This window comes from Hypomesus nipponensis, chromosome 7 (assembly GCF_054491055.1).
Source record: "Hypomesus nipponensis isolate SF chromosome 7, ASM5449105v1, whole genome shotgun sequence".
Lineage (NCBI taxonomy): Eukaryota > Metazoa > Chordata > Actinopteri > Osmeriformes > Osmeridae > Hypomesus > Hypomesus nipponensis.
Window position 1 is genome coordinate 6313879 of NC_140367.1, and position 25092 is coordinate 6338970.

The 25092-nt window shown below is 47.5% G+C and overlaps 3 protein-coding genes across 7 annotated transcripts; 2 read left to right on the top strand and 1 right to left on the bottom strand.

Annotated features, from left to right (window-relative positions):
• The first annotated feature begins 3 nt into the window (after window positions 1–3).
• vezt (vezatin, adherens junctions transmembrane protein) lies at window positions 4–10200 on the top strand. 3 transcript variants are annotated; one of them, XM_084700972.1, is made up of 13 exons: window positions 4–19; window positions 100–192; window positions 1799–1933; window positions 4314–4403; window positions 4538–4719; window positions 4809–5093; window positions 5480–5637; window positions 5842–5990; window positions 6094–6440; window positions 6521–6714; window positions 7030–7136; window positions 7223–7430; window positions 7564–10200. In XM_084700972.1, the coding sequence occupies exons 2-13, from the start codon at window positions 157–159 to the stop codon at window positions 8214–8216; spliced, it is 2544 nt and encodes an 847-aa protein (XP_084557098.1). In that variant the 5' UTR covers window positions 4–19; window positions 100–156; the 3' UTR covers window positions 8217–10200. The 3 variants fall into 3 exon arrangements, with proteins under 3 accessions (XP_084557098.1, XP_084557099.1, XP_084557100.1); XM_084700973.1 differs by having other exon boundaries at window positions 5492–5637; XM_084700974.1 differs by lacking the exon at window positions 4–19 and having other exon boundaries at window positions 80–192.
• Window positions 10201–10873: 673 nt separating this feature from the next.
• metap2a (methionyl aminopeptidase 2a) lies at window positions 10874–15610 on the top strand. 2 transcript variants are annotated; one of them, XM_084700978.1, is made up of 11 exons: window positions 10874–11069; window positions 12091–12192; window positions 12285–12347; window positions 12526–12628; window positions 12864–13025; window positions 13149–13330; window positions 13442–13536; window positions 13651–13747; window positions 13854–13957; window positions 14274–14389; window positions 14493–15610. In XM_084700978.1, the coding sequence occupies exons 1-11, from the start codon at window positions 10913–10915 to the stop codon at window positions 14743–14745; spliced, it is 1434 nt and encodes a 477-aa protein (XP_084557104.1). In that variant the 5' UTR covers window positions 10874–10912; the 3' UTR covers window positions 14746–15610. The 2 variants fall into 2 exon arrangements, with proteins under 2 accessions (XP_084557104.1, XP_084557103.1); XM_084700977.1 differs by having other exon boundaries at window positions 10884–11069; window positions 12094–12192.
• Window positions 15611–15793: 183 nt separating this feature from the next.
• On the bottom strand, window positions 15794–22296 carry usp44 (ubiquitin specific peptidase 44). 2 transcript variants are annotated; one of them, XM_084700975.1, is made up of 6 exons: window positions 22061–22296; window positions 18753–20419; window positions 18133–18331; window positions 17896–18004; window positions 17531–17772; window positions 15794–17395 (listed from the first exon to the last, which is right to left on the bottom strand). In XM_084700975.1, the coding sequence occupies exons 2-6, from the start codon at window positions 20295–20297 to the stop codon at window positions 17271–17273; spliced, it is 2220 nt and encodes a 739-aa protein (XP_084557101.1). In that variant the 5' UTR covers window positions 20298–20419; window positions 22061–22296; the 3' UTR covers window positions 15794–17270. The 2 variants fall into 2 exon arrangements, with proteins under 2 accessions (XP_084557101.1, XP_084557102.1); XM_084700976.1 differs by having other exon boundaries at window positions 18753–20508.
• Between the last annotated feature and the right edge of the window lie 2796 nt (window positions 22297–25092).

Genomic DNA, 25092 nt, shown 5'->3' on the forward strand with positions numbered 1-25092 from the left:
TGGAAGACGCGAGGAAGCGGTGAGCTCAATTTGATTTCTGGGAAATGTAGTTTTCAAAACAAAGTAGGCTTCACCTTCGTCAACTTCTTCGTCTTTCAGCACATAGCGACTACAATCCCAGAATGCGTGACTGTTGCATATCGATGGCGGAGAGCAATGACTGAGGAGTTTGATGAAGATGTGGTATTTGAGGTTTGTCCTTAACAATTTTATTGATTGTGCATCATGACCACGCACCGTTCTGTGACAGTGACACACAGTTATTGAGGTTTTCTGATTCACATGGCGGGTCCTAATATGGGGTTGCTTATGCAGCGAAGCTTTCTGTGTGCTAACGTTAGCAACTGTACAGTAGCTAGCATTACCCATCCCTCCTTCCATCACCCACCCGACAATAAATTAAGACCGCTGCACTCGCTATCTAACAATTTACCCAGGTTATTAGCATCGTTGACACTTAAGCCAGAACTACCAACTACAGTAGGCTAGCTGCCAGCCAGAACTAAGTAGCTAGCTAGCTTGCTTGCTTGCCAAGTACAGATCATGGGTTTGTTGGTGTTTCATCAGAAGTGGGGTGGGGAATATAGTCTGGAGCCACTGTTGGCGCAAATGCGTGCTAAACACAACTGAAGGATCGATGTGTGAGCATGTTTGCTGATTTCTTCCGACCATGCAAGTGAGTATCCATCTAATACAAATATGGAAGCTTTGTTTGAAATATATGATAAGGAATTATACACATATTTGTGTCCAAATTAATTACTGAGGTGTAAAGAGACGCAGAGATGCGCTGTTTGCTCTCATCCCCACATGATGAGCGTCTGTTAGTTTAGAATTGGGTCATGTCGCCTATCTTGTTCAAGTTTAAGCTTGAAATGTCGTTTCTTTCTTTTTATCCAGAAATACCTCTCGGTGCTTCAGTGTTTGTGTTTCAGTCTACAGGGAAATAAATGATAGGTAGTTTGCTACTGGAATAAGACACATTTTACTGCTCATCTCACTTGAGAGAAGACAACAAGGGGGCTGTTGTGGGTCAGAGCTAGGTTAATTTGTCTTACACTTACACACACTGTTACAGCCTAGTTTACAGTGTATTAGTGCAGCGCTAATCTTTCATGGAATGAATCGAGACTTCATACAGCGTCATCAGATTATTCCTTTCAACCTAATTGTTAAACCAGACTTTGGAGTGGATTATACAAGATATCTAATGGTGCTGTGGTTATGAAGGGGCTGTGACTAGATATTGGTACGGGTGTTTGTTTCTTACAGTGTCCTAACCTCAGATGATTTGAGAGTTGAATAGGATAGCTTGTGTGAATGTCTTTTTTTACTCAGTTGAATCTGCTGCTTGGCTTTAATTGCACAAGTGTGAAAGCTCTTTATTGAAATCTGTGTGGAATGAAAAGCTTCATGGCAGAGAGAGGCAGCCGCTTGAACTAGTGACCCTGGGCGGCCTCATGGGGTTCTTCTGGCCTGGTTGGTGACACTAACAGCTCACCTGGTAGAACCACACAAGCCTAAATCTTTACCGCAGTGGCCTGGGTTCGATTCCAGGCCTAGCCATGGCATTTACTGCATGTCCTCCCCTCTCTCTCTCCCCTGCCATTTCTGTCTCCCAGCACAGTCATTATAAAAATGATGCAGATGAAGCATAAATAATCATAATAATAATATCAAAAATCATCTTAAAAAATTCAAAGTAAAATGAATCCATTCAAGAAAATTCAGAGACAACCAGCATGAGTTTGAACGGTTGTTTGGTTCTCTCTCTATCTCCCTATCTTTGCTTCTGCAGAACTCTCCTCTCTTCCAGTACCTGCAGGATCTAGGACACACAGATTTCGAGGCATGTCCGACCGTGTCACAGGAGGAGGAGTGTGGTGGAGGAGAGGCGACCATCTCCCAGCAGGATTTCCCTCCCAAATCTACAGTGAGTGACCCCACCACTATGATACAACAGCACACTGCATTTGGTGCAGATAAAAGTAATTACAACGGCTATTGATCCAAAATTATGACCTATATAGTAGCCTACATATACACTTTATCTACTCACATGCTTGACCTACATAATAGACTGGCATGGTGGAAAAAGCACATCCATCCAGATAAAGCTGTTTTATTTCTATACCTGGTAGTTCTCTGGTTTATTATTATTTCGTACTTAGAAAATGTGTCCAACGCTGAGGGGAGTTCTTAGTGAAAGGAAGAATTGTCTGTCTACCTCTCTTCCTCTCTCCCTCCCACACCCCATTATCTGTGTCTGATATAGTAGAACAGACTGAGATTACGGAATTTAGCTTGTTTTTACCAAATGTAGTTTGTCTATGGTTAATGGCCTTTTTGGGAAATGTGGGTGTGTAGTTACTATTTCAGAAGATATTTGGTCGTTTGTACTCGAGCATGTAACCATATACTTAAATCATCTACACTGTGTACAGCTGTGTGTTGAGTGTCAGCTAGTTAGCTACATTCACATGGTGCCATTGGCTCATTTTCCCTGGTCTTTTTTCTTTTCTTTTCTCTCATGCTTTTTCTTTTCGGGACAGGAAATGATGTCGTGCTTGCCTCGTTCAGGAACTTTCCGTCTGTGTCACACTTCCTCTGTTATTCAAAGGAGTGTTTGGGAATACTGGATATAAGACAGGAAAGCTTAGGATCGTTTTTTTGGTGTCATACTTCCTTAAACTCAGATAACTCAGCTGTGGCAAATATATTGTGTGTGTGTGTGTGTGTGTGTGTGTGTGTGTGTTGCTTATCATCTCAGCATGTTAAACATAGAGATAATTGGGCCATCTGTAGGAAAGCCATTTATGTACGTGTTTAGTGTGAATGCTGTGCGTGAGCTTAGCCATGTGGGCCTGGAAAGTATAGATGGTGGCTAGATATTCCACTTGTTCTAAAGCCTTTAGGACAAACAGGAAACCAGGAGACGTTAGACACAGTCGTCCTTTAGGGATGCAGAGATGTACGGGGGGGAAAAGGTGACAAGCGAGACGTGTACCTTGTGACCCTATCATCCAGTGTTTATACTTCCATTTGCATAGGATGTATGATGTGGTTAAGTAGAGAGAGCAGAACAAGCTGTTCTGAGAGCAGAACAAGCTGAGCTCATTCATGGTCACATTTATTGTCACCGAAGATCTTAATGAACCCTAAATGGTGAGATAGCATATTGTCCCAAGTGTCTTGTGGTCTTTTGTGAGGAAGACAACTGCAGAGAAAAGTACGGGATGGCCAAATGACAGTATAGCAAGCACACGGTCATATAATATCTTTGCATTACTGTGTGTGTTCTCACACACTTAAACACACAGACAGACAGACAGACAGGACGTGAATTACACTTTCACTCTGTCACTTACCATGGTCTGCGCAGTGTTTCCATTCTCTTAAGTTCTAACACGGCAGACAGGGCACACAAAGCAGGCGGAATGTTGGCTCTGTGATGCCAACAGAATACTAAAGGGATAGAACAAGACCAGGACCAGGGGAGGAATTACACTGCCTGGGGGCGTGAGAGAGACAATGAAATGGATACAGTGAATCATTTTGATGTCAAATATTGGAGTATACAGTATTTGAGTGCAAGGAAAATTAGGGAATTGACTGTAGACCTCTTTACATGTACCCATATTAATGACTGTATGTTGCCCATGTGCTGTTGCTCATTATACTGGGCAGTCTTGCATGAAAGCAGACTTCCTGGGGGCACAGACTCAAATCAATAATCAATAGCCCTGCAGCCTCCTAGCCAATCACACTGCTACCCTAAAACAACTGAGTCGCTGTTGACTCCATTCTCTTCCGACTGAAAACACAGAAACAGCAGATGAACAGTTTAGAATGTTACTTTTCTCATATGTTGCTATGACGCTGTCTCTCAAGCCTGCAGTGTCATGTTGAGGAGTGTTTCAGGAAGCACCGTCTGACTCTCCTGTTTAGAGTGGTCGGCTGCAGGCTGTCCCTGTTAAGAATGGAGTTGTTCTGGAGCCTGGCAGGCTGGCAGCCACAGATGCTGTTAGAGAACACGTGTTTGTGTTGAAGGGTACTCTGGGGCAGGCAGAGTAGCACACGTGCGGGCACACACGCAAACATCAATGTTTTTGTTCATCTCTAAAGAGCTTGCTTCCTGGGAAGGCCTACTGCCAGTGCTGTAATTAATGTTTTGGTTGTTATTGTTTTGGTTCAGAGTGTATTTGGTATCATATGTGTATCGAGCAGAAGCTACTACACTGCAGAATAAACAATAGACTGTCCTGTATGGTTATAAATAGTTGGCTTAACTCCTCCCCCTTTGTGATTGACAGGGAGGGCTTTTATGGCAATGGACTGAAGCCGTATGGAGGCGCACCCCGTTTCACCAGGCCGCGGCTTCCCATAGGATGGAGCAGCAGCTGGTAAGGGTGGAGACCCTGTGACCTGACAGACGACCAATGGATGAAGAGGCTTTCCTCCCTCCCCAAAGACTAAACCCTGTGTGTGTGTGTGTGTGTGTGTGTGTGTGTGTGTGCGCTCGTCTCCCTCCCTCCAGGACGGTGTGTTTGGCCAGTACTCTGTGAGGTGTGTGCTGGAGCAGGACGTGCTGCTGCAGGAGGACGTGGAGCTGATTGAGCTGCTGGACCCCAGCCTGCTCACCCTGGGCTCCTCCTCGGGCTGTCCCGGCCTGGGTCACACCCTGCCCAGGCCCCGCCTCCTGGCCACACCCTCACACTGGTAGGGACCCAACACACATACATAGATGGTACACACACACACATATTTAACCCTATGTCACCAGATCAAACCCCTTCCCTCTATCTCAGGGACGTTGCTGTGCTGGTGGGCCTGGCCGCCGTGCTCCTGGGCCTGTACACCATCTCAGAGGGGGTGTGGTCTCTGGCGGCCGTCCCCTGGGGTGCAGTTGTTCTGGGCTGGGTGGGGCTGAGGGGAGCGGGCTTGTGGAGGCAGGGCCAGATGCAGAGGGCTGTACACACCCGGGCCACAGAGCTGCAGGCACTGGTGGGGAACAGCAAAACGCTGACCAGCCTGGCTCGGAAATCCCTGCGTCTGGTGCAGGAGACCGAGGTCATTTCTCGGGGGTTCACCCTGTAAGTGTTTTTATTTATTGACTCCTTACACATTCCCCCCCCATGCTAATGAATAGCGTGCAATTGTAGCCTGTCCCTCATTGTTAGTGTGCACTTTTACCTCAGACTAACCTCAAACTAACTCCAACTCCAGCATCTTAGTGTAGATTTTCACAAGTAGCCTATCTTATTCACACAAAGTGTACTCATTCATCACTAACTTTCCATCCTGTTTAGTATCACCCAGTATTACCCGACCTCCCCCATCCCCTCCCCCATCCTCTGTTCAGTCTGTGTTTGTGTCATGTGTCGGGTGTGTGTGGTTGGGTTTGTCGTGTTCTGTGTTGCGTGTATTACCCACCCTATCTGGGACGTCTGCACAGTTGTATCACATTTCACTTGTCAAGTTTGCTCGACAGGGTGAGTGCCGCCAGCTCCTTTAGCAGGGCAGGGCCGGGGGCGGGGCATAAAGGGCAGCAGCTGATTGGCCTGAGGAAGGCGGTTTACCGGGCCCTCCGCTCAGCCTTCCGAGCGTCCCGCAGAGCCACCTGCCACATGCTCAAATCATATCCTTCACCTGGGGAGATCACCAGAGGGGGGTGGGTGGGACAAGGAAGAGAGGGAGGGGTCCACTAAAGAAGTAAACTGGGAGATGCAGGGATCTGGGGAATAAATGTTAGACTGCAGCCATACTACGTTCAGTGGGGGTATACATCAGGCACATATGAATGTTACAGTGACAGCCAATGGGCTCCTTAACGTCTACTCACGTACCCCCTCAACTCTGAGATCGACAATGTGACCAACTACGTGTCTGCTGTTCCGCTGAAGGAGCTGGGCCTGGGCCTGGGGGTGGAGCATCTGAGCGACGAGCAGGCGCAGGAGCTAACAGACGACTTCAGCCTCCCGGCCCTTAAGGCAGGTCCTGGGAGAGCGACTGGGGGGACGTGCGACAGTAGACACAAGGAACAAGCTAATTATTGAGGTTCGGCACTTACTCTGTCGGCTTGCCGTCCCGTAGGTGCTGTTCCAGCTGTGGGTGGGACAGAGCTCTGAGTGTTTCCGCCGATTGGCCCTGCTGCTGTCACCACTGCGATTGGAGGAACCCTGTGAGGGTGGGGTGAAGGGTGAGGCCTGTCCGCCTTTGCATTGCTCTATCGGCATGGTAACAGAACCCCTCCACCATGCCCTGGCCAGTTGCCTTGGCGATCTGCAGCGCAGCTACGACTTCCACCGCTACTTTGAGACCCAGCTGCGGACCCACGGCACGGACAGGGTGGGGCGCGCCAGGGAGAAATGCCGAGAGCTGAACACCCTCCACACGTCGGTACGCAGCCTTCAGCTGCACCTCAAAGCCCTGCTCAGCGAGTGAGTCCACCCCAACACCCACCGCCCCATGTCCTCCTCCGGGCCCCCTCTGACCTCCCCCTGCTCTCCGGCCCCCGTAGGATGATCATCATGGAGGACGACCTGGAGAAGCTGATGGTGTCCAAGGAGGCGGTGGAGGTGACGTGTGAGGGCTACCAGGACCTCAGTGACCGGCTGCACCACCTGCAGCCCCACATGCAGGCCAGCGCCGGCTGCTGGGAGGACACGCTGGGCCAGGTGGAGCGCATGCTGCGACGCGCCAACAACTGCCCGGGTGAGGAGGGCTCTCATGCACACCTCTCTCCACCCCCCACCCACCCCCGGTAGCCTCTGGGTATCCATGGTTACGCGAGGGTTATTTTTAGTCAAGTCTTCCTCGTCCCCCCCTCCCCCACCCTGTCCAAAGACCAGTCACAGTCACAGAGGAAGTGCCTCCTTCAGAATATAGGACAAGAACCAGTCCAGGGAGGAACGGTATTTAGGGGTGGGGGGTGACCTAGTTTCAATCTATATTCCAATCTTATAGTGTTGTTGGGGTAAGTTGTGTGTGTCTGTGTATATAATGTTGAATCCATGGTTGGACCCACAGGAACCCCTGAAGGCCCAGTGCAGTGTGACCCCCCTGTCCCCAAGGCTCCTCCCCCTCCCCCCGCATACACCCTGATCCAGGACAGGGACCCTGTGCCTGAGGAACAGGTAACAACACCGAGCTACTTATGGTGTGTATCACAATCTGCCAGTGTGTTCCCCTAACCAGTCTCTCCTGTTCTCTGATTGGCCAGGAGCTGGAGGCCATCGTGTCGGACTCGGACTCTGACGGCGAGTTTAAGGGCTCGGTGTGTGACATGCTGTCCCCAGAGGAGAGGGAGCGGCAGCGGCGGGAGAGGGAGGAGTCTCGCCGCGTCCTGTCAGAGCTCAAAGCCGTGCTGGGCATGCGAGCCTCCGAGGGAGAGAGGAGGAAGTGGAAACAGCTGCTGTTCAACGACCAAGGTCTCCACCAAACCCAGACAGTGCACATTTCTCCTCTTTTTTATTTTTCCCCTTTTATTTTTCCCCTTCACCTTTTTCTGTCTTTCCCTCCTTGCACTGAGCTAATGAGTGTTTTACCTGTGCTGTTTCCTAGCCGCAGTGACGCCTACCGTTTCTGGGGAACTTCCAAGTGACTCCGCCCCAGTGGAGGCTCCGCCTTCTGTGGAAGCTCCGCCTTCTGTGGAGGCTCCGCCTTCTGTGGAGGCTCCGCCTTCTGTGGAGGCTCCGCCTTCTGTGGAGGCTCCGCCTTCGGTGGCCGTGGCAGAGACGGACGGCAGGGAGGGAAATCATCTACCAGAGAGTTTTAAAGAGCAGGAGAACCAGGAGGAAGTCAGGGATGACCCCTCCCTTAAAGAGACTGAGAAGGAGGCCGAGCATGTGACTGAATTCACCTGTGGTTGGGTGGAAGAGAGGGGGGAGGAGACAGGGGAGGGAGGATCAGCCTCAGATGGGGGGAGTGCAACGTGTCTCTACCAATACGACGGGCTGCCTGGAGAGGGGGCGGACCAGAACGGGGTGGACTGCCTGCTGCGACAGAGGGTCCTCGCCGTCTCTGTGATGGACCGGCTGACGGAGATGCACGGGTCGGCCGCGCTCAGCTTTAGCTCCACCCTCGCCGCTCAGGTGGCCGCACGCTCACACACCTTTACCAACATGGAGGAGCAGACTTTTGGAGATGACGAGGAAGGAGATGAGGAAGAGGAGGCTTCTGAAACGAGTGGACGACGGGTGCCCGAGGGAGATTAGAAGCCACAACCAACGGTTTACCTAGCAGTGAACAGAGCCCCAAAGAGCCGTGTTTAAGTCTGCTCGTCTGGCTTATTTATTGATGAGTCACTCTGGTATTTCACCTTAGCTGTGTGAGTGAAGGATGACCATATGTGTTTTAAAGAGCGGCGTTATGCTCTTCTGTTAACGTGTGTGACGCTCAGATCCATCCTTCCGTCCGCTTACCCACAATCCCCTCTGGGTTCTCCTGTTCTTCTCAGGTACAAAAAAACAAGAACACAAACTCTAACCTCCTGTGTATGTCCTCTGTGTACCGGTTTAACGATCCACATGTTGGCACAGCATGGGGCTGTGGAGAGGTTGATTGTTGCAACGAATGCATTTATTGAATGTCCTTTTTACAAGAACTAAAGCAATGCATGGTTTTGGTTACATTTCCCAAATCATTAATACTGGATTCTTATTGCGACCCCTAGGGGTGTAACGATACACTCACGATTCAAGACGTATCACAATATTTTGAACAACATTTTAAATTAAACTGAAATTCAATGAACGGATTTATTTCCAAAACATTAAACATTTTCAATTATTTTCTTTGTTGTACATACAATTTTGTGAACTCAGTTCAAGCTATTTGAGTGAATGCAATGAATGCATGCATGATATAGGTGCAGAGTAGGTCATGTTCAGGTAGCTCAACCAATAAGATCAAACGTCATATTGTAAAACTTTTGCCATAACTCTATGATCCATATAATTAAAATGTTGTATTGTGATATATTGTTCCACAATATATTGTTACACCCCTAGTGACCACCTTACTCATAGCTCCCTATATTGGCTACTGTGCAGAGGTAGGTGTGATGCTGGTGTACTGGTTGTTAAGATGTTCTAGAAGGTGTGTTCAGCCAGGGGTGGATTCTCAGGTAGTGAGTCACTGAATCAGAGGGCTGAATGTTACTCGATGGTAGTTTGCTGACCATAACACATGCACACATACTTGAGAGGAAAGTGGAAAAGGGGGTTTATAGCACTACTGTATTTCTGATTTTTTCTGATTTGTCTCGTCTTAGTACCAGTTCTGCTGAAAGCCCTGCAACTTAGCCCACTACATCAAATTGACAGACTCCACAATGAAAATGTGGTCTTCAGTAAACCTTAAATGTGATGTTAAGCTTAAACTGTACTTTGTCTTGTCAGATATGTTGGCAAAAACATTGTCACTGTACTTGTATATCATTAAGGAAATGTGTTTTGGTCAGCTGACAAAATGTGTCACAAATCACAAAATAAATATGTTAATTGCAGGCACTTGATTGGGCCTCTCCTCTCTCCGTACTAGTGCAGGGTCAGTACTGCTCAGCATGAGCGACATAAAGTGAGAACAGATGTAAATGTGACACACAAAGTCACAAGACTGGAACGTTGTGAGAAATCTAATGGAGCCAATAAAGTAGGTTTAGTACTTTACTGCTTCCTTCCCCATCGTCATGGCGATTACCACTGACTTCTGAATTCAGAGGTTCCTTTGGCTCACTGTTCCGTGTCTGAAAGAGTTTCTGTCTGAATACTGCTGTGTCTTGAATGTTTTAAATATTTCATGGAGGCTCCAGTCCACTGTCTCTGCGTTTGTGTTTACAATGGGTCACTCTACAGTGAGAATGATTCGAGAAGTGCATTTTAGGCAATTATTCAGTGTTGCACCTAGGAATTTATGCAGCCAATGTCAATTTGTTTATCAGAATGTTCAACAAATGTTTGCACGAGCCAACTGCACCTGTCAATGAGTGGATAGTGTAAAAGTTAACCATTCTGTTGGTATAAAGAAAAAGTTATTGTTTTATAGCAAAACCTTACAATTGCTTACATGATTTTGCCCAGTGCCCACCCTCCCTTCTGTACCATTGTGTCTGCCTCCCCTCCTCCATTGTTGGGTGTGTCCTCTCCTCTCCTCCTGTCCAGACTATGTTTCATTTGTAAAATAAAAGCCCATCTCAAAGCAGCGTGTGTGACTGTCTCGGACACGTTTGGCTTGATGCCTCATCTCATGTTTCTGGGGCTAACCCAGACCCCTGGATAACCGGGGCATGGTGGAGACGAAGGTCGGGGTGGGGTGAGGGCTATATGATACCCTTAGGAAAGTTCTGCATTTGTCTGACCTGCAACAGCTGGTGCTCTCCTTTCTGCACGTGAGACCCAGAACGAGCTCCTAAAAACAGCCCTTATTTCCTTGTATGCATTTAGCCGACACTGCTCTAGTCCCGGTCTGGCACTTGAAGTTTGTTTGTGAAATTGAGAACTTGTGGTGGTATTATGGTAGACAAAACAGCCCATCTCTGGGTAATCCTGAATGTCTCTGGGTGGTTTCGTGTTCAGTCCTGTTAGCTCAAGTTCCTCAGGAAACATGAACCCTACACGCTGACACTATGATGGACAGTTCAGATGCTCAACGTTCAATCGTCTGAGATGCATTCAGACAAGCATGTACACAAATGCATGATAAAAAAATTATCATTTTATATTATTGGCAAATCAGGAATTGGTCCAACTCGATTTCTACTCATTTTGGTACTCAAGAGATTTTTATGCAAGTTTTGCCATCTTGTGGACCAACCCTTGCATCGCACGCATGCAGCTGATTGGGCAACTTTCTCACCCACTCAGCACTCCCACAAACCATCGCGCTTCCTTTTCCACTTGCGCCTGCAATCATGGCGGATGTGGTGCAGGAGCAGGTAACGGAGCTGAAGCCCGAGCAGGAGAAGGTCCTGAACGGCGAGGCAGAAGAGAAGGAGGAGGCAGACCCATCCGAAGAAACAGCCAAAAAGAAGAAGAAAAAGAAGAAGAAGAATAAATCTGCAGCCCCTGGTAAGAGTCCGGTAGCCAGTACCGTTTGCTATGTTGTTAGTGTAGGGACCAGAGCAGTGTGGCGCTATAGCGTGCGCTAGGCCTTATGAAACACGCCTTGCTACTACCTCTCAAATCAGAGAGCAGACATCAAAAAGCATGGCGTGAGACTTTTCTAGCAGTAAGTGTAATCGGAACTGTCAACTCAAACAGATGGTCACAGCTTTGAGAATAAATCGTTTGCAGACCATAACCGCCCATATTGTTTGCAGTTACGTTCTCACTCGCCAAGTGGATTTGTTTCATAATGTGTAGCTAGTTGAATGTTGCTTGCCAGTTATACGCCTTACGTAAGGTCAAATAGTATTTTTCTTTGGTCAAAAAAATCAGTTGAGTATTTTCAAGTGTGAGCTACTGGTTGAGATCTTTGTACGTGACTAAGTTATCGAAAGCAAATAAGGCGTTGATAACTTAAACAGTATGTTTAAAGCGTTAAATTAAACGAAGCAAACTGCATAGCTGTCATTTCCTCAGTCAGGCAAGTACTTGTGTGCACTCGTCATTAGGTATCTAGGTTAGTATTATTCTTACAAAAGCGAATGAGAATTTTTTTTTTTCCCCCATTAGTTTCGCATCAGTAGTAATGTTAGCTAAATTAAAGTAGCATTTGAGAGCTGCACATGGAATCTTTCTAGCTGGCAGTGGACGATTGGTGCTTACATCAGTAGATCACTGGAAATGCCAGCGTGCTCATGCGCTGGCCAACGATTACAGCAAGAATTAAGTGCACTAGCTGGCACTGTCCTGCAAGTCACATTTTAACGGGATAGTTTGCCGGATGTGATTCTTAAGCGGTCAGCCACGAGGATAACGTCCCATTAGTTTTCTGCTCCCATGCACTTGCCCAAGCAGAAATGATATCTCGCATGCCTGTCCACACAATGTAAACCCCCTGCTTGCTGATCAAGTCCCAGTCACTGCATAATGGGGTTGGGCTTAAAGAAACATGTAGCATATGTTCACTTAACATGTATATCAATAGCAGGCAACACTGAGGCAGAAGGGGATGGCGTGAACGATGTGACAAAGCAGCTGGAAAAGCAGGCTTTGGAGGACAAGGAGAAAGAGGAGGAGGGAGAGGAAGGTAAGGGAGAGACTATATACTTGCTCCAGGCATCTCCATACGGACACTCACCACACACCTACTCACACAACATCATAATGGTCTCACCACAGATGGCGACGATGGCGAGAACTCAGCCGGGAAAAAGAAGAAGAAGAAAAAGAAGAAGAAAGGACGTAAGTCACCTGAGGCCGATGTGATGAATGTAGACGGCATTAGGGGCGCGGTGAGTTCATGTGGCACTGGTGGATCCACAGGGCAGGGTGTGTGTCTGCCTAGCTGCTGCAGGGCCCCTGCTTTTCCCCCCCCTCCCGGTCTGTGCCTGTGTTTCAGGATCTCTTTTCTTCCACACAGCCAAAGTTCAGACTGACCCGCCATCTGTCCCCATCTGTGAGCTGTACCCAAGTGGAGTTTACCCCCTCGGACAGGAGTGTGACTACCCTGCTTTACAGGATGGGTAAAGAGGCACCCACCCACACACAGACACGTACATACATACACATCCCAGTGATGTACAAAGTGTGCATGACAAGTTTTCATTAAAGTTCAGTAGATGACATTATCCTCGTATCCTTATCCCGTTATTTTCCATTACATAGCTTCTCCTCAACTGTTATGTAACTTTACTTGTTGGTGACGAAAGGTACTAAAGTAGAGTCTGTGTGCGTGCGTTTGAACCCTCCCTGTTATAGTCGCAGTGCCGCATGGAGGACGACCAATGAAGAGAAGCGTGTTCTGGACAAGGCCAACGAGGAGGTGTGGAGTGACTTCCGCCAGGCGGCCGAGGCCCACAGACAGGTCCGCCAGTACGTCCGCAGTTGGATCAAGCCTGGCCTGACCATGATTGACATCTGGTGAGCCCTCCCCCAGACCACCATCATCGTCATACCTCGTTGTCCTGGTTGCGTGTGTAGCTACCTCCTGTATTTACTTTCTCATTCCTTTCCCCCGTCCTCTCCATCCATCATCTCTCTCAGCGAGCGGTTGGAAGGCTGTTCTCGGAAGCTCATTAAGGAGAACGGGCTGAATGCAGGTCTTGCCTTCCCCACAGGCTGCTCCCTCAACAACTGTGCGGCCCACTACACCCCCAACGCTGGAGACCCCACCGTGCTGCAGTACGACGACGTCTGCAAGATTGACTTCGGCACTCACATCAACGGTAAGCCTGTTTTTGGCTCAGCCTTATAGACGCAGCTAGGGAGTCGAGGTCAGTCCGGTCTTGTAAAGACCGCTACAAGGAGGCTCTCCTCACGCTTGTGTTTGGTTTCAGGGAGGATCATTGACTGTGCCTTTACTGTCACCTTCAACCCAAAGTATGACAAGCTGCTGGAGGCCGTGAGAGATGCTACAAATACTGGAATCAAGGTCCAACAGCTTTACTACTCTTCTGTTTATCCACGTAGCACACTAGGACACGTCTCTTGTGTATCTCAAGGGTTTTTTGTATCAGACAGACCATGTTGCATTGTCACCCCGCAGTGTGCCGGTATCGATGTGCGTCTGTGTGATGTGGGAGAAGCGATTCAGGAAGTGATGGAGTCCTATGAGGTCGATATCGACGGCAAAACATACCAAGGTACTTCCACCACGCACTCGAGGGAAACTTTGACACGGCACATATTGGGGAAATACAAGACACACTATGGCACAAGCTCAGTGTTTTCGTTTCTTGATCTTTCCAGTGAAACCTATTCGAAACCTGAACGGTCACTCCATAGGGCAGTACAGGATACACGCGGGGAAGACTGTCCCCATCGTCAAGGGCGGCGAAGCCACACGAATGGAGGTTGGCATCTTTCTCACGTCTTCGCAGTGGGAACTCTAGGTCCTGACTGTTGTGTATGCATAGTTCGACCACATAGGCAAAATAATATGAGCAAGAAAGGGGTGTAAGTGTGTATGTGTTCATTGAGTCATGTTTTGCTTACGTTATTTAGGGTAATGGCTGAATTTGGCCACTCATTCACACAATAACAAGTTGGACATGAATTTCCTAAATACCACAGTCAGGGCAAAGTGTTTGAAATAATTTGGCATGATTATGTGTGTATAGTCTCTTGGATCTGTGATTTCACATATCTGAGCCCATCTCTGCCCCCCAGGAGGGAGAGGTGTACGCCATCGAGACATTTGGCAGCACAGGGAAGGGTGTGGTACATGATGACATGGAGTGCTCCCACTACATGAAGAACTTTGACGTCGGACATGTCCCTATCAGGTACAGGGCGAGTGTGATGATGTCATTTCTGATACTGAACAGAGATGGGGGGGGGGGTGAGTACCTTTCCTCTTAAACTCCATTTTCTTTCTCTTTCTGTCAGGCTCCCCAGGGCGAAGCACTTGTTGAATGTGATCAACGAAAACTTTGGCACGCTGGCCTTCTGCCGACGCTGGCTCGATCGTTTGGGAGAGAGCAAGTACCTGATGGCCCTAAAGAACCTGTGTGACCTGGGCATCGTGGACCCCTACCCTCCCCTCTGTGACTCCAAGGGCTGTTATACGGCCCAGTTTGAGCACACCATCCTGCTCAGACCCACCTGCAAGGAGGTGGTGAGCCGGGGGGACGACTACTGAGACCCCCCCCCCCCCCATCCCTCTACTCACCATCCCCCTCACTTCACCCCCCCCCCCTCCCATTACCCCCCAACCCTTTTTACAGAGAATCAATACACAGAACCATCACCTGCCCTCTGTAACAGAAGAAAGCTTCTGATACACGGCCGTGGCTTCGATCTCTCCTGTCATGGCAGAGAGCAGCAGCAGCAGCAGCAAAAGTTACAAAATGCTGCTGTCAAGTTCTACACACAATGCATTTTTCCGCTACTTAGAGCGTGTAGGAAGGGGGACTGGCTTTCTTAGCAGTGGCTGAATTTTGTATGATTTGTTTTTGGGGATGATGGCCACAACTTTTTACATCCAATGTAAAGTAAAACTTAAGCAGGTAAACGGTAACAGCATATTATATCTATAACTTCTTACATTACTGCCCTGAGTATTAAAACTTGTATGTAAGGCTAAAAAGACCCTTTTGTCCTGTCATTTGAGATTCAGGTTGTTTGACTGCAGTCCTTTTATCTGCCTGTAAACTCTGTGCACAGTTCACTAATGGCAGGTCCCCAACTGTCCCTTTAGTGACATGGGGCAGACTGGGTTGCTGTTCAGAATCACTAGTCTAAAACATAGAAATAGTTCCAGTGTTCAGCTTGAGGTGGAGGGTAAGAACGATTACGACAGCATGCATCTTGGGCTGTATGTTTGGCTGCTACAGGAGGGGAGTCAGCGCTCCGCTCCTCCAGTATTTGTTTCTTTGATATTTGTAAAGTATCTTTGAAATGGCTGCTGCTGCCGCCGTATGCACCAGGTCTAATGCTTCATTTTGAATTCCCTGAAATGTTTTTGTAAGAAAAAAAATGATTAAAACAAATAATTTTGCTCTCTGGCTTAGCATCACTAGTTTGTTTTTATGGAATGATTGGGTATTAAATGGTTTGATGAATTGTGCCTGTGAATGCACTTCTTAAACAACAAGTATTTGTTTTCTTGTTGAATACAATACTACCGGGGTAAGTTTAAAATGATTTTTAATGTGTCTAACCCTTTGAAAACAACACAAAACAGGCAATTTATTAGAAAAATGAAAAAATATTCTCATTTTTATTGAGGTAATATTCTCTGAAAATTGAGGTAACAATTTGCATAGTATCACGTCCATAAATGTATACACCCACTCAAGGAGTAGAACAATGTCTAGATACGTGACATCTGACACAGATGGGACATTTGCAAGAAAAGATATGTGGAAATGTGCTCTAACTCTCCCCTATCAAAGGTTTCATTTAAGTAATGAAAACATTTGGAGAACAGTTAATAGAATAATACCAAGATAAACAAGATATACAGTACACAAAAACTTGAGTCTAGAGATGGGTCACATCACCTGTATGGACGTGTCTACACTGCTGGTGATTCCAAACAATCCAGAGGGAGAAATGTTATAATCTTCTCGAAAACCACAAAATTGACATTCTAACAGCCTTATAAAAAAAAAAATGAAACTTCAGTGGGAAAAACAGGTATGACAAATACATTCATATTCTAAATTCTGACCTGTGCGGGGCTTCTTCTACACAGTCAGTTAAGCTGAACTAATATCCAACTTGCACCTCTGGTAGAAAATAAAATAGAATCTGATCAAAGGGCACTTCTATGAGACAAGATAAACCTCCACAGTATCTGTCACAGGGATATTACATACAACTGCTTTTGACATTTACATTCTGAGAAAGAGAGGGGGCAGCATTTAGTAAAAGAAAAACATCCCAAAATCCCTTTGGAAACTTCAGAAAATATCAACACACAGAGCACATTCACCAAACACAGTTTTGGGAAGAGTGGAGGGAAATTTCAAAATTTCCCTCATGCTTTGGCTTGAGGCAAGTAGCCAATACTAATCCATTTTCTGATCAAACAGTAAGTATTGCAGAAATGTCTTGAATGACTACTTACATTCCAACCACAACAGACAAGTCCAGTTTCTGGATAATGTTGCTGGACATTTTTAGAACAACCTCATGTCTTCTACATTCCAGGTTTGTGTTTGAAGGCCAATATTTAACTGCCTAAAGCAACCTTTAGAAACATTTCAATTGATTAAATCGACTGACATTTCAACCAGCAAACACACAGGGCATTAAGGTAGAAACATCTGAATATACCAGTACTAATATACTAATATGATAGGACACTTACATGTAGTCACACCTGGACATGTCTGTCTGCTGCTACCGGGACAACTTGGCTAATACGCTCCATAAAATACACCTGTACACTATCAAACACAAATCAAGGAAGGTTAACCTTTTGGAGGAAAAACAAAACACATTGTACAAGAAATTCACAAAGCATGTTTAAAAAGAAGTCTTTCGTAGAAAAATAAAGATTGTAGAATGTTTCCTCCCCAAGGAGAAAACAAATGCCCATAAAAAAGGGAGGGAGGGAGGTAGAGAGGGAGGGAGACTGGTGTCTGAGATGGGTTGGTGATGATCATGAAGTCATCCTGCAGGTAGATGGGGGTCACAGATGGCAGGATCAGTCTGATCTCATAGTGGCCGGTCTTTTTCCTGAGAGACACGTTGAGTGTAGAATAGGATGTAAGCCTGGGCTCGACACACCTCCTCCACAGAACACACGTTCAGCTTGGAGTCATTACAGTGAACCCAAAAGCCTGAGAAACAGAGAGAATATTAAGTTTCATTATAATGTAGCAACACGGTACACAACAAGTTACTCTGTATAATATTTTGTACTAGTCAACAGTCCAGTTACACTGTCAAACCACCAAAAAACATATTGGTCTGACCTCCTTCCGTGTTGTAGCAGTAGGCAGTGTAGTGCCCGGAGCCAAAGCCCTTCCCATGATGCATCACCACAGCGGACAGCTCATAGAGGAAGTGTTTGGGGCGTGGTGAGCTTGGGGAGGCGGGGCTGAAGCAGGGTGAGCCTTTGGGGGAGGAGTCTCTGCAGCAGTAGGGCTCCATGTTGAGAAGCTGGTCAAAGCTGACATGAACGCCTATCTTCTCCCGGTGGTTGCGCCCAGACCATCTGCCAAACAACCACAACAAAACGTTAACAAATGAATGAAAAGAATACATTAGAAACAAAGCTCACTGGAAAAACTTGAAACATGACCGTTGTGTTGTGGTTGGACGGCAGTGGGGTGAATACCTGAAGCGTTTGAGGTGCAGGCGTAAGACGTGAGGCAGTTTGTGGACCATTAACTGTTTTTGTGCTTCAGTCAGGATAACAGGCTTAGAGGAGAACCTCCGGCGCTTACCTGCAGACATGGAGGAGAGAAAGTTACCCCGCCGAGCATGGAGCTTCAACATTCATTAATAAACTAGTCAGCAGTTTCACTTGTTATGGTGTTGTGTGTGTGTGTGTAATGTAGTGTACACGACTCACTGTTGCATTGGTCACATGCGTAGATGTTGCCTTCCAGGGCTTCAGTCTCAGTGAACTTGGCCAGCATCTCTGTCAGCCGACATGAAACCTGCGCTGCAGACTCACGGCTGTTACTGTGGTAACGCTCAGGGAACTCCAGAGAGAGGTCCCAGAACGACTCTACGGTGTTGGACCTGTGGTCGCACGCCAGACACGTCACCTGGGGGGGGGGGAGAGGTGAAGAGACAGGAGGGAAGGAAGGAAGGGATAGAGAGAGGGGGTAATGGTGAGGCCAAAAGAGGCAGGGCCCTAGTCAAAGCACAGGCACAGAACTGTGTAAGTGCCACTTGGCATGAATGAGGGCCCCCCTAGAACACACATGGCCCTTTGTCTAGCAAGAGCAGGTGGATGAGTGTGTGCGCTCCGCTTCTAAAAGGACCATCCATTTTACTCGAGAACACTCATCCATCTCACATCTCATCACTACTTAGGCCATTTTTGTCAAACGGCATTGTGAGAGCCATCAGGATGAGCATGTTGGACGCAGAAATGTTCACGTCCATCTGGAAAGAGCAATAACACTAACAAATGGCCACTCAACACTAGCAAATGGCCACTTAACTTAAAAAAAAGAAAGTTACCTGGCTGAGGAGCTGGCCGTGGAAGATGGTGTTGACCACGCTGAGCACCTGCTTGATAAGCCGCCTGTGTGTGCCGGCCGCCGGTGTGTGTGTGCCCGTGCTCTCCAACTCCCTCTGCACCTTGTCCAGCAGCTCACACAGAAACTCCTGGGCGTCCTGCTGGGCGTAGCCCCGGAAGGCAGGGATCAGCTGCCACACAGAGTGCAGCATGGCGAAGGGAGACACCAGCGCCCACTTGCCCGACCACATCACCTGGAAGAGGGTGTGCAGCTCGTGGCACAGGGAGATGTGCTTGGAGCTGGGCTCCTTGGGCTGGATCAGCTCCATGCTGCGGGCCCGCGAGGCCCCCCCGCTCAGCCCCGCACCCGTCTGGGGGCCCTTCCGCTGGGCCAGCTGATAGCTGGGCTGGCCCCCGGGGAGGGGGACGGTGCCCACCAGCTGGCCATGGACGGCAGAGGCCAGCAGCTCCAGCGCCTGAGTCAGGTCCAGCCGCAGGAAACACTCCCTGAAGATGTGCAGGTGGCTGAGCACCTGCAGAATTGAGTTCATGTAGCAGGTGTTGCCTAGGTTACGCAGGCCTGTGACCCCCGGGGGAACAGTGGGCCGACGTTTGAGGGGCGAGTCGCCCTGTTTAGGGGAAGTCCGGCGGGGGGTCGGGGAGGGGGCCTTCCGGGAGGGGCCCGAAGAGGCTTTGGGTTTGGTGGAGGAGCGGGTTTTGGACGTTGGGGTTTGTTTTGGGCGCCCCACTCTTTTGGGAGCATGTGCTACGGGGGTGAGGGTTCTAGGGTAGGGGGAGAGGGGCGAGAGGGGGATACTGAGGGTACGTGTCCGTGCGGGGCGCGGGGCGGAGGAGGCGGCGGCGGCTGCGGCTGCGTCTGCCGCTTTCTGACTCTGCCGGCGCAGGCGGTGGCTCTTCCTGGGCGGGGCGCTGCCCAGCTCCTCCTGCAGCTGCCTCTTCATCGCCCTCTTCTTGGCCTGCGCCTCCATCCTGCACGCCTCCTCCTCCTCCCTCTGCCGCTCCTCCTCCTCCCTGGCCTGGCCCCCCGCCGTCCGGCTGAACCAGGAGCGGAACACGCGGCCCAAGAGGGCTCGCCGCCGGTGCCACAGCGCCGTGAACATCCGGTCCTCGTCCCGCAGCTGGAGCTCCCGGGCGCCGCAGGGCGACAGGGCGTCAGGGGCGGCGCTGGCGGAACGCAGGGTGCGCCCGCTGCGGGTGGTGACCTCGTAGCGCTGGCTCTGGATGGCGCTGAGGGTGCTCCGCAGCAGCTTCAGGTCGCCTGTGGCGTTGTCGTTCAGCACGTAGTCGTCACACAGGTAGCAGAACACGTAGAGCTCGTTGACCTCCATGGCCAGCGGGTGGCGCTGCTGGCGGAAATGCTGCAGGGCGTGCTCCTCGATGTAGCGGCCACAAGCGACGTGGGCACAACCCAGGCAGGCCCACACCGACTCGGTGGTGTTGCAGTCCACACAGTGCCACTTCTGGGGGTTGAGGATGGAGTGGTCTGGGGCCAGACGCAGCCGCCCCACATGCTTACACCTGTCCATCACACAGGTCTGAGGATGTCAGTCAGGGACCTCCACGTGTGTCACGTATCCACACAAGCTTCACACTGCCATTCTGACCATGGAGGGCTGGGAAATGTGGTTCTCCCACAGCATGGCTTTATCTGGGGGTGACGAGACAACAGGGCAGACATGAAGTTGGACAACAGCAATAAAAGATGCTGTATGTAACCTAGGTGACAATATGGCCAACCTGAAAATAAAGAACACATTAATTTTTTCAAAACATCTTTCCACATTGTATGTATCACTTTTTATGAAGCACAATTTGAGTATGCTAGGGTAATAGCCCCCCACTGGCTGTAAAAATACATTCAGCTTGGTCAACAATGTGGGGGGGGGGGGGATCTTTGTGTACAAGCAGAGGAGAGGGTAAGAGTTTAAGGGAGAAAGAGGGAGGCAGGAAAATAGCTAATTGAGAATGGCGTTTAGTAAAAGGAAAACCAATTCAAGTGGCAATCTGTAGACAAGCTGGAAAATGGCCATCTTAGTATAGCAGGGACCAGTCATTCTACAACCCAAAATGTCGATCAAGTGCTGAACAAGTCTGTCTTCTAGCTAAGTCTCTGAAAGCAGCAGAGGTGTTCGTTTACACGCCCGTATGTGAGAGGGTTTGTGCTCCATTACAGACTCCGTGATATAAATAAGTTGTACCCTGGCCTCTAGGCGTTTATGATTCAAAATAAAAAGATTGTGACACGCTTGCCCCCCCCCCAAAAAAAAAAAAATATATATATATATATATATATATATTTTGTCATAATACATTGTTTACAAAGGTGTACTAATTGTAATAAAAATGGCACTTAAAATTAGTCTGAAAATACAGCTAACTAGATAAATCTGCTCTGACCCGAAGTCCCACTGTGCCACAGTGCGCAGCACATAACAATGACCACAGACCAGATAAAACTCAAAATGTAGCTTCCCGGTCAGCTAGCACAATCTGTACCTGAATAAACTGTGGCTTCTTTGAGACGCGCTATAATATGCAAAGAGGTAAATAATGTCGTTAATGTACCTTGTCCATTATCATGGGGTGCATCACAACGGTGTGCGCGCCTGAGTGTCCTTGCTATATCTTGGTTCTGGCGGGTAGCTAACGTTATTTAGCTTGCAAGGCTAGCTTGATCGTTCCTGCTTCTATTGCCTGTACTGTAGAGGTGGTGTGCTGCCCATGTTAAGTGGCTAACAACATCAGGATATGACCAAAACCTACACATGAGTTTAGGTTAAGTGGCCATCCATGAATAAAATTAATAGCATGCAACTGCCTGCTAACGTTAGCTACAGTAGCATTATAAAAATGAGTCTTCAGTGTCACTGGTGAAAATAACAGCTGGAAATGAAATGGAACAGGTCGCTGAGTGGGACAATGCACTATCTCTAGCAAGTTAGCAAGCTAGGCAAGAAACAGACGATCAGAACTAGGATTTAAAACAAACAACCAATCATTCATAGATTATCCAACAACGTCTCGGCACAGTTTTAATTCTGGAGTCATGTCTAAAGCCTGCCACTGCGTCACACCGTTGGTAAACAAATTCTAGCAAGGACGTTTCAGGGATTAGTCCTACCCGTCTATTACTAGCATAGCTAGCTAACTGATATGACAAGCTCAGAGGGACACTCAACCATGCCTACAATTGTGCATCAAGATTTATGGCACTTCGCGAATGGATCTCACAATAACTGCTGTTGAAACAGACTGCCAAAAATAAATGAAAACATGCAATATACCATACCAGTTCTTCACGGCACTTCGTACTCTGTTACTTAAGTGATCGCCATCTTGTCTATCCTTGTCGCGTGGTACAGATTCTAGCGTGTCCTCCTAGTCAAGTGACGTTATTACCTGCTGCATTTAGGTAGCATTTCTTAAAAAGCAATGAATCGTCTTTCGACACAAATACATCCACAACAGACATATTCAAGATGTGAGAAGCCGAATTTATTTCCATTCAACTTTTATGTATCAGTGATTAAGAGTTTTTACACAGTTATAATCATACACTACATGTAGACAACCTTCTCATGCGTGCCTGTCTGGAAGAAGCCACAAGAGGGCAGTGTTGTATCATGACAAATGTATCTTCCAATGTGTGTATGTACATTAGTGTGTTTTCGGACTGGTATGTGACACACTCCCAATTATTTATTTTTTAATGACACCTACTAGCCTATTAAACAGTTTTAAAAGATCTCTCTCTCTCTCTCTCTCTCTCTCTGTCTCTCTCTCTCTCTCTCTCTCTCTCTCTCTCTCTCTCTCTCTCTCTCTCTCTCTCTCTCTCTCTCTCTCTGTCTCTCTCTGTCTCTCTCTCTGTGTGTGTGAAACAGGTCTACACCAGCTCTGTAGCTCTATGCTGGTTAATGAGGGCAGGTGATACTATCAGACACGGGTTAGCATTAAGCCATTTAGCATTGAGTTTCTTGCTCTCAGAGCTCAGCAAGCACTGCCAGCTATCACTCCAATGGCTGACTGAAAGAAAACTCTAGAAGACACATGTTTTCTTTCTCGTTCTCTGTCAGAAACAAACAGTACAATAGTTGCTAAATGACAGGAATTGAGGACCTTTGAGTGAGTGATAAAACAGGTATGTGTGCGCTGTGTAGATCTGCCATCTGATTCCTGTCGAATCACTTTTAATGTTTTTCTGCCTCTATGTCCCGGGGCATTTCTCTGAGTTTTCAAGTCCACACACGCTAACCCCCCCCCCCTTCCCCCTCTCCATCTTTTTCTCCCTCACCTATTCCCCACATGATACGAACACACATCTCCTGTTTTCATTAGAGCAGGTAAATGTTTCTGAGAAAGAAAATCATAACATCCAGTGGTTTTATTTTGGTGCTTGATTGTAGTTAAAACACAAGTGCTGATTAAAAGGAAGGAAATTATTTATAATTTATAATCAAACAAACATTTTTCACAATTAATTTGAGTCTGTTTTTGATAGTTAACATATTCATATGGTTCCATGTGGTGTTGTCTATGTGTTAACATAATGTTGATTGTATCTGATTTATTTAGTTGTTGAGAATGAAGAATTCCCCTAGTCAGTTAGAATGTCTGTCTCCATAGTCCGTAATGAGTCAATGACATCAGGCTGTCATTAGCAATGCAGTTCATTATAATCAGCACTTGTGTCTCAGTCATTCTACTATGTCAACACTGCTCTGTTCTGGCTTGTTCTGTACTTTTGGTGAAGAAGTATTCCCATGTGTCAGAGTGTGAATAGTTTTAGAGAGAGAGAGTGATGGTATTTCAATGTGTTTTTAGAGTGACTGCTGACAGTTATGAATGAAAGGTTTTAGTCGGGTTTTCCCCTTTCTTTATTTCCTCTTAATCAAAACTGATTAATAAGGGTAATAAGGATAACACATGACATACATTAAACCATGCCAGTACAGGATACAAGTTCATATCTACCACTCCCACCTACCCTTCTGCCTCCCTCTCATACACATACATGAATCACAAGAAACTCTCCTCTATTTTCCCCTCTTTCCCACTTTCTCTCTCTCTTTATCAGTTTGTCCTTCCTCTTGCACAGCAGAGGTTTGGGTGTGTGTTCCACAGCATGGCTTATTTGAGGGGTCTCCCTCCCTGAGCTGGGTGCTCAAGAGGGGTATTGTGGGTTCTGGGGAGTAGAGGGGGAGGGCTATTGTCCCCAAGCCTGCTCTGGGCCAATGGGAAGACAAGTATGCTGACAGAACAAAGACCATAACTCCATTCTATAGCACACAAGTGGGGCATTGTGTCCACACCGACACACCATACACAAACCATGTCCATACAATATAGACACAGGCATATCAGACACACATACAAACACACATCCATAATGCATACTCATAACAACCATTACAAACACCTCTGAATAAACCAGTTTCCCACACCCATCCAAACCCTTACGCACACACACAGTTTTACTTCCATTTATCATGACATATGGACTGTTCATCTGAGAACACGTAGAATTGGGTGAATTATCTGTGTCTGAGCAAACAAGAGAGAAAGAAAGTGAAAGTGGTGGAGAGGAGCAGTGTGAGTTTGGTCCGTCTCTCAGCTTCCCGTGACCCGGGTGTTGTTGTGTCTATACTCCAAGGCCAGCTCCAACCTTGTAAGGACCATAGTAATTGCTTGGGTCTGTGTGGGCCAGATTCCTGTAGCCTTCACATTTAACTTGCCCCTTCCAATCTCCCTGATCAGGCCTTGTGTGACCTCTGACCTGGCACAATGCAGAGTGGCATCAGGTACCTGGCATGTCTGGAATAACTCAGCACCTCCAGACCAACCACGTCACTGTGATGGGAACTTTGGGAACGCTGCAGCAAACACACGCTCCCTAAAGCCAAACACTGTGTGCTCTCCCACCTCTCTCTGTTATGGTCAACATTCTGGGGGTCCGTGCGAATACATGAGTTTTGGGAGCAATGTATTACCTAACCTGAGGAAACAGAGTGAGAAGGAAGGGAGACAAAGAGTATGTGATGATAAGGATATTTTTGTCAAGTTTATCTTAAGTATTTCAAGGCTCTCTAGGCAAAATATATTAACAGGAATCTAACTGTATCTGATAGTGTGTGTATGTGGGTCTTGTTTGTTTGTCTAGGACATATCTATGTTATTTTACCAGGAGGGGAGACATTCCACTGAGAGGAAAGTCTTTAAAGATAAACATGTGCCCCTAATACACAGCTGTCAATCACGTCTACATACCTTGTATTCCAATAAATAATCAGAGAAAGAAAATAGATTTACATCATCATATTTATA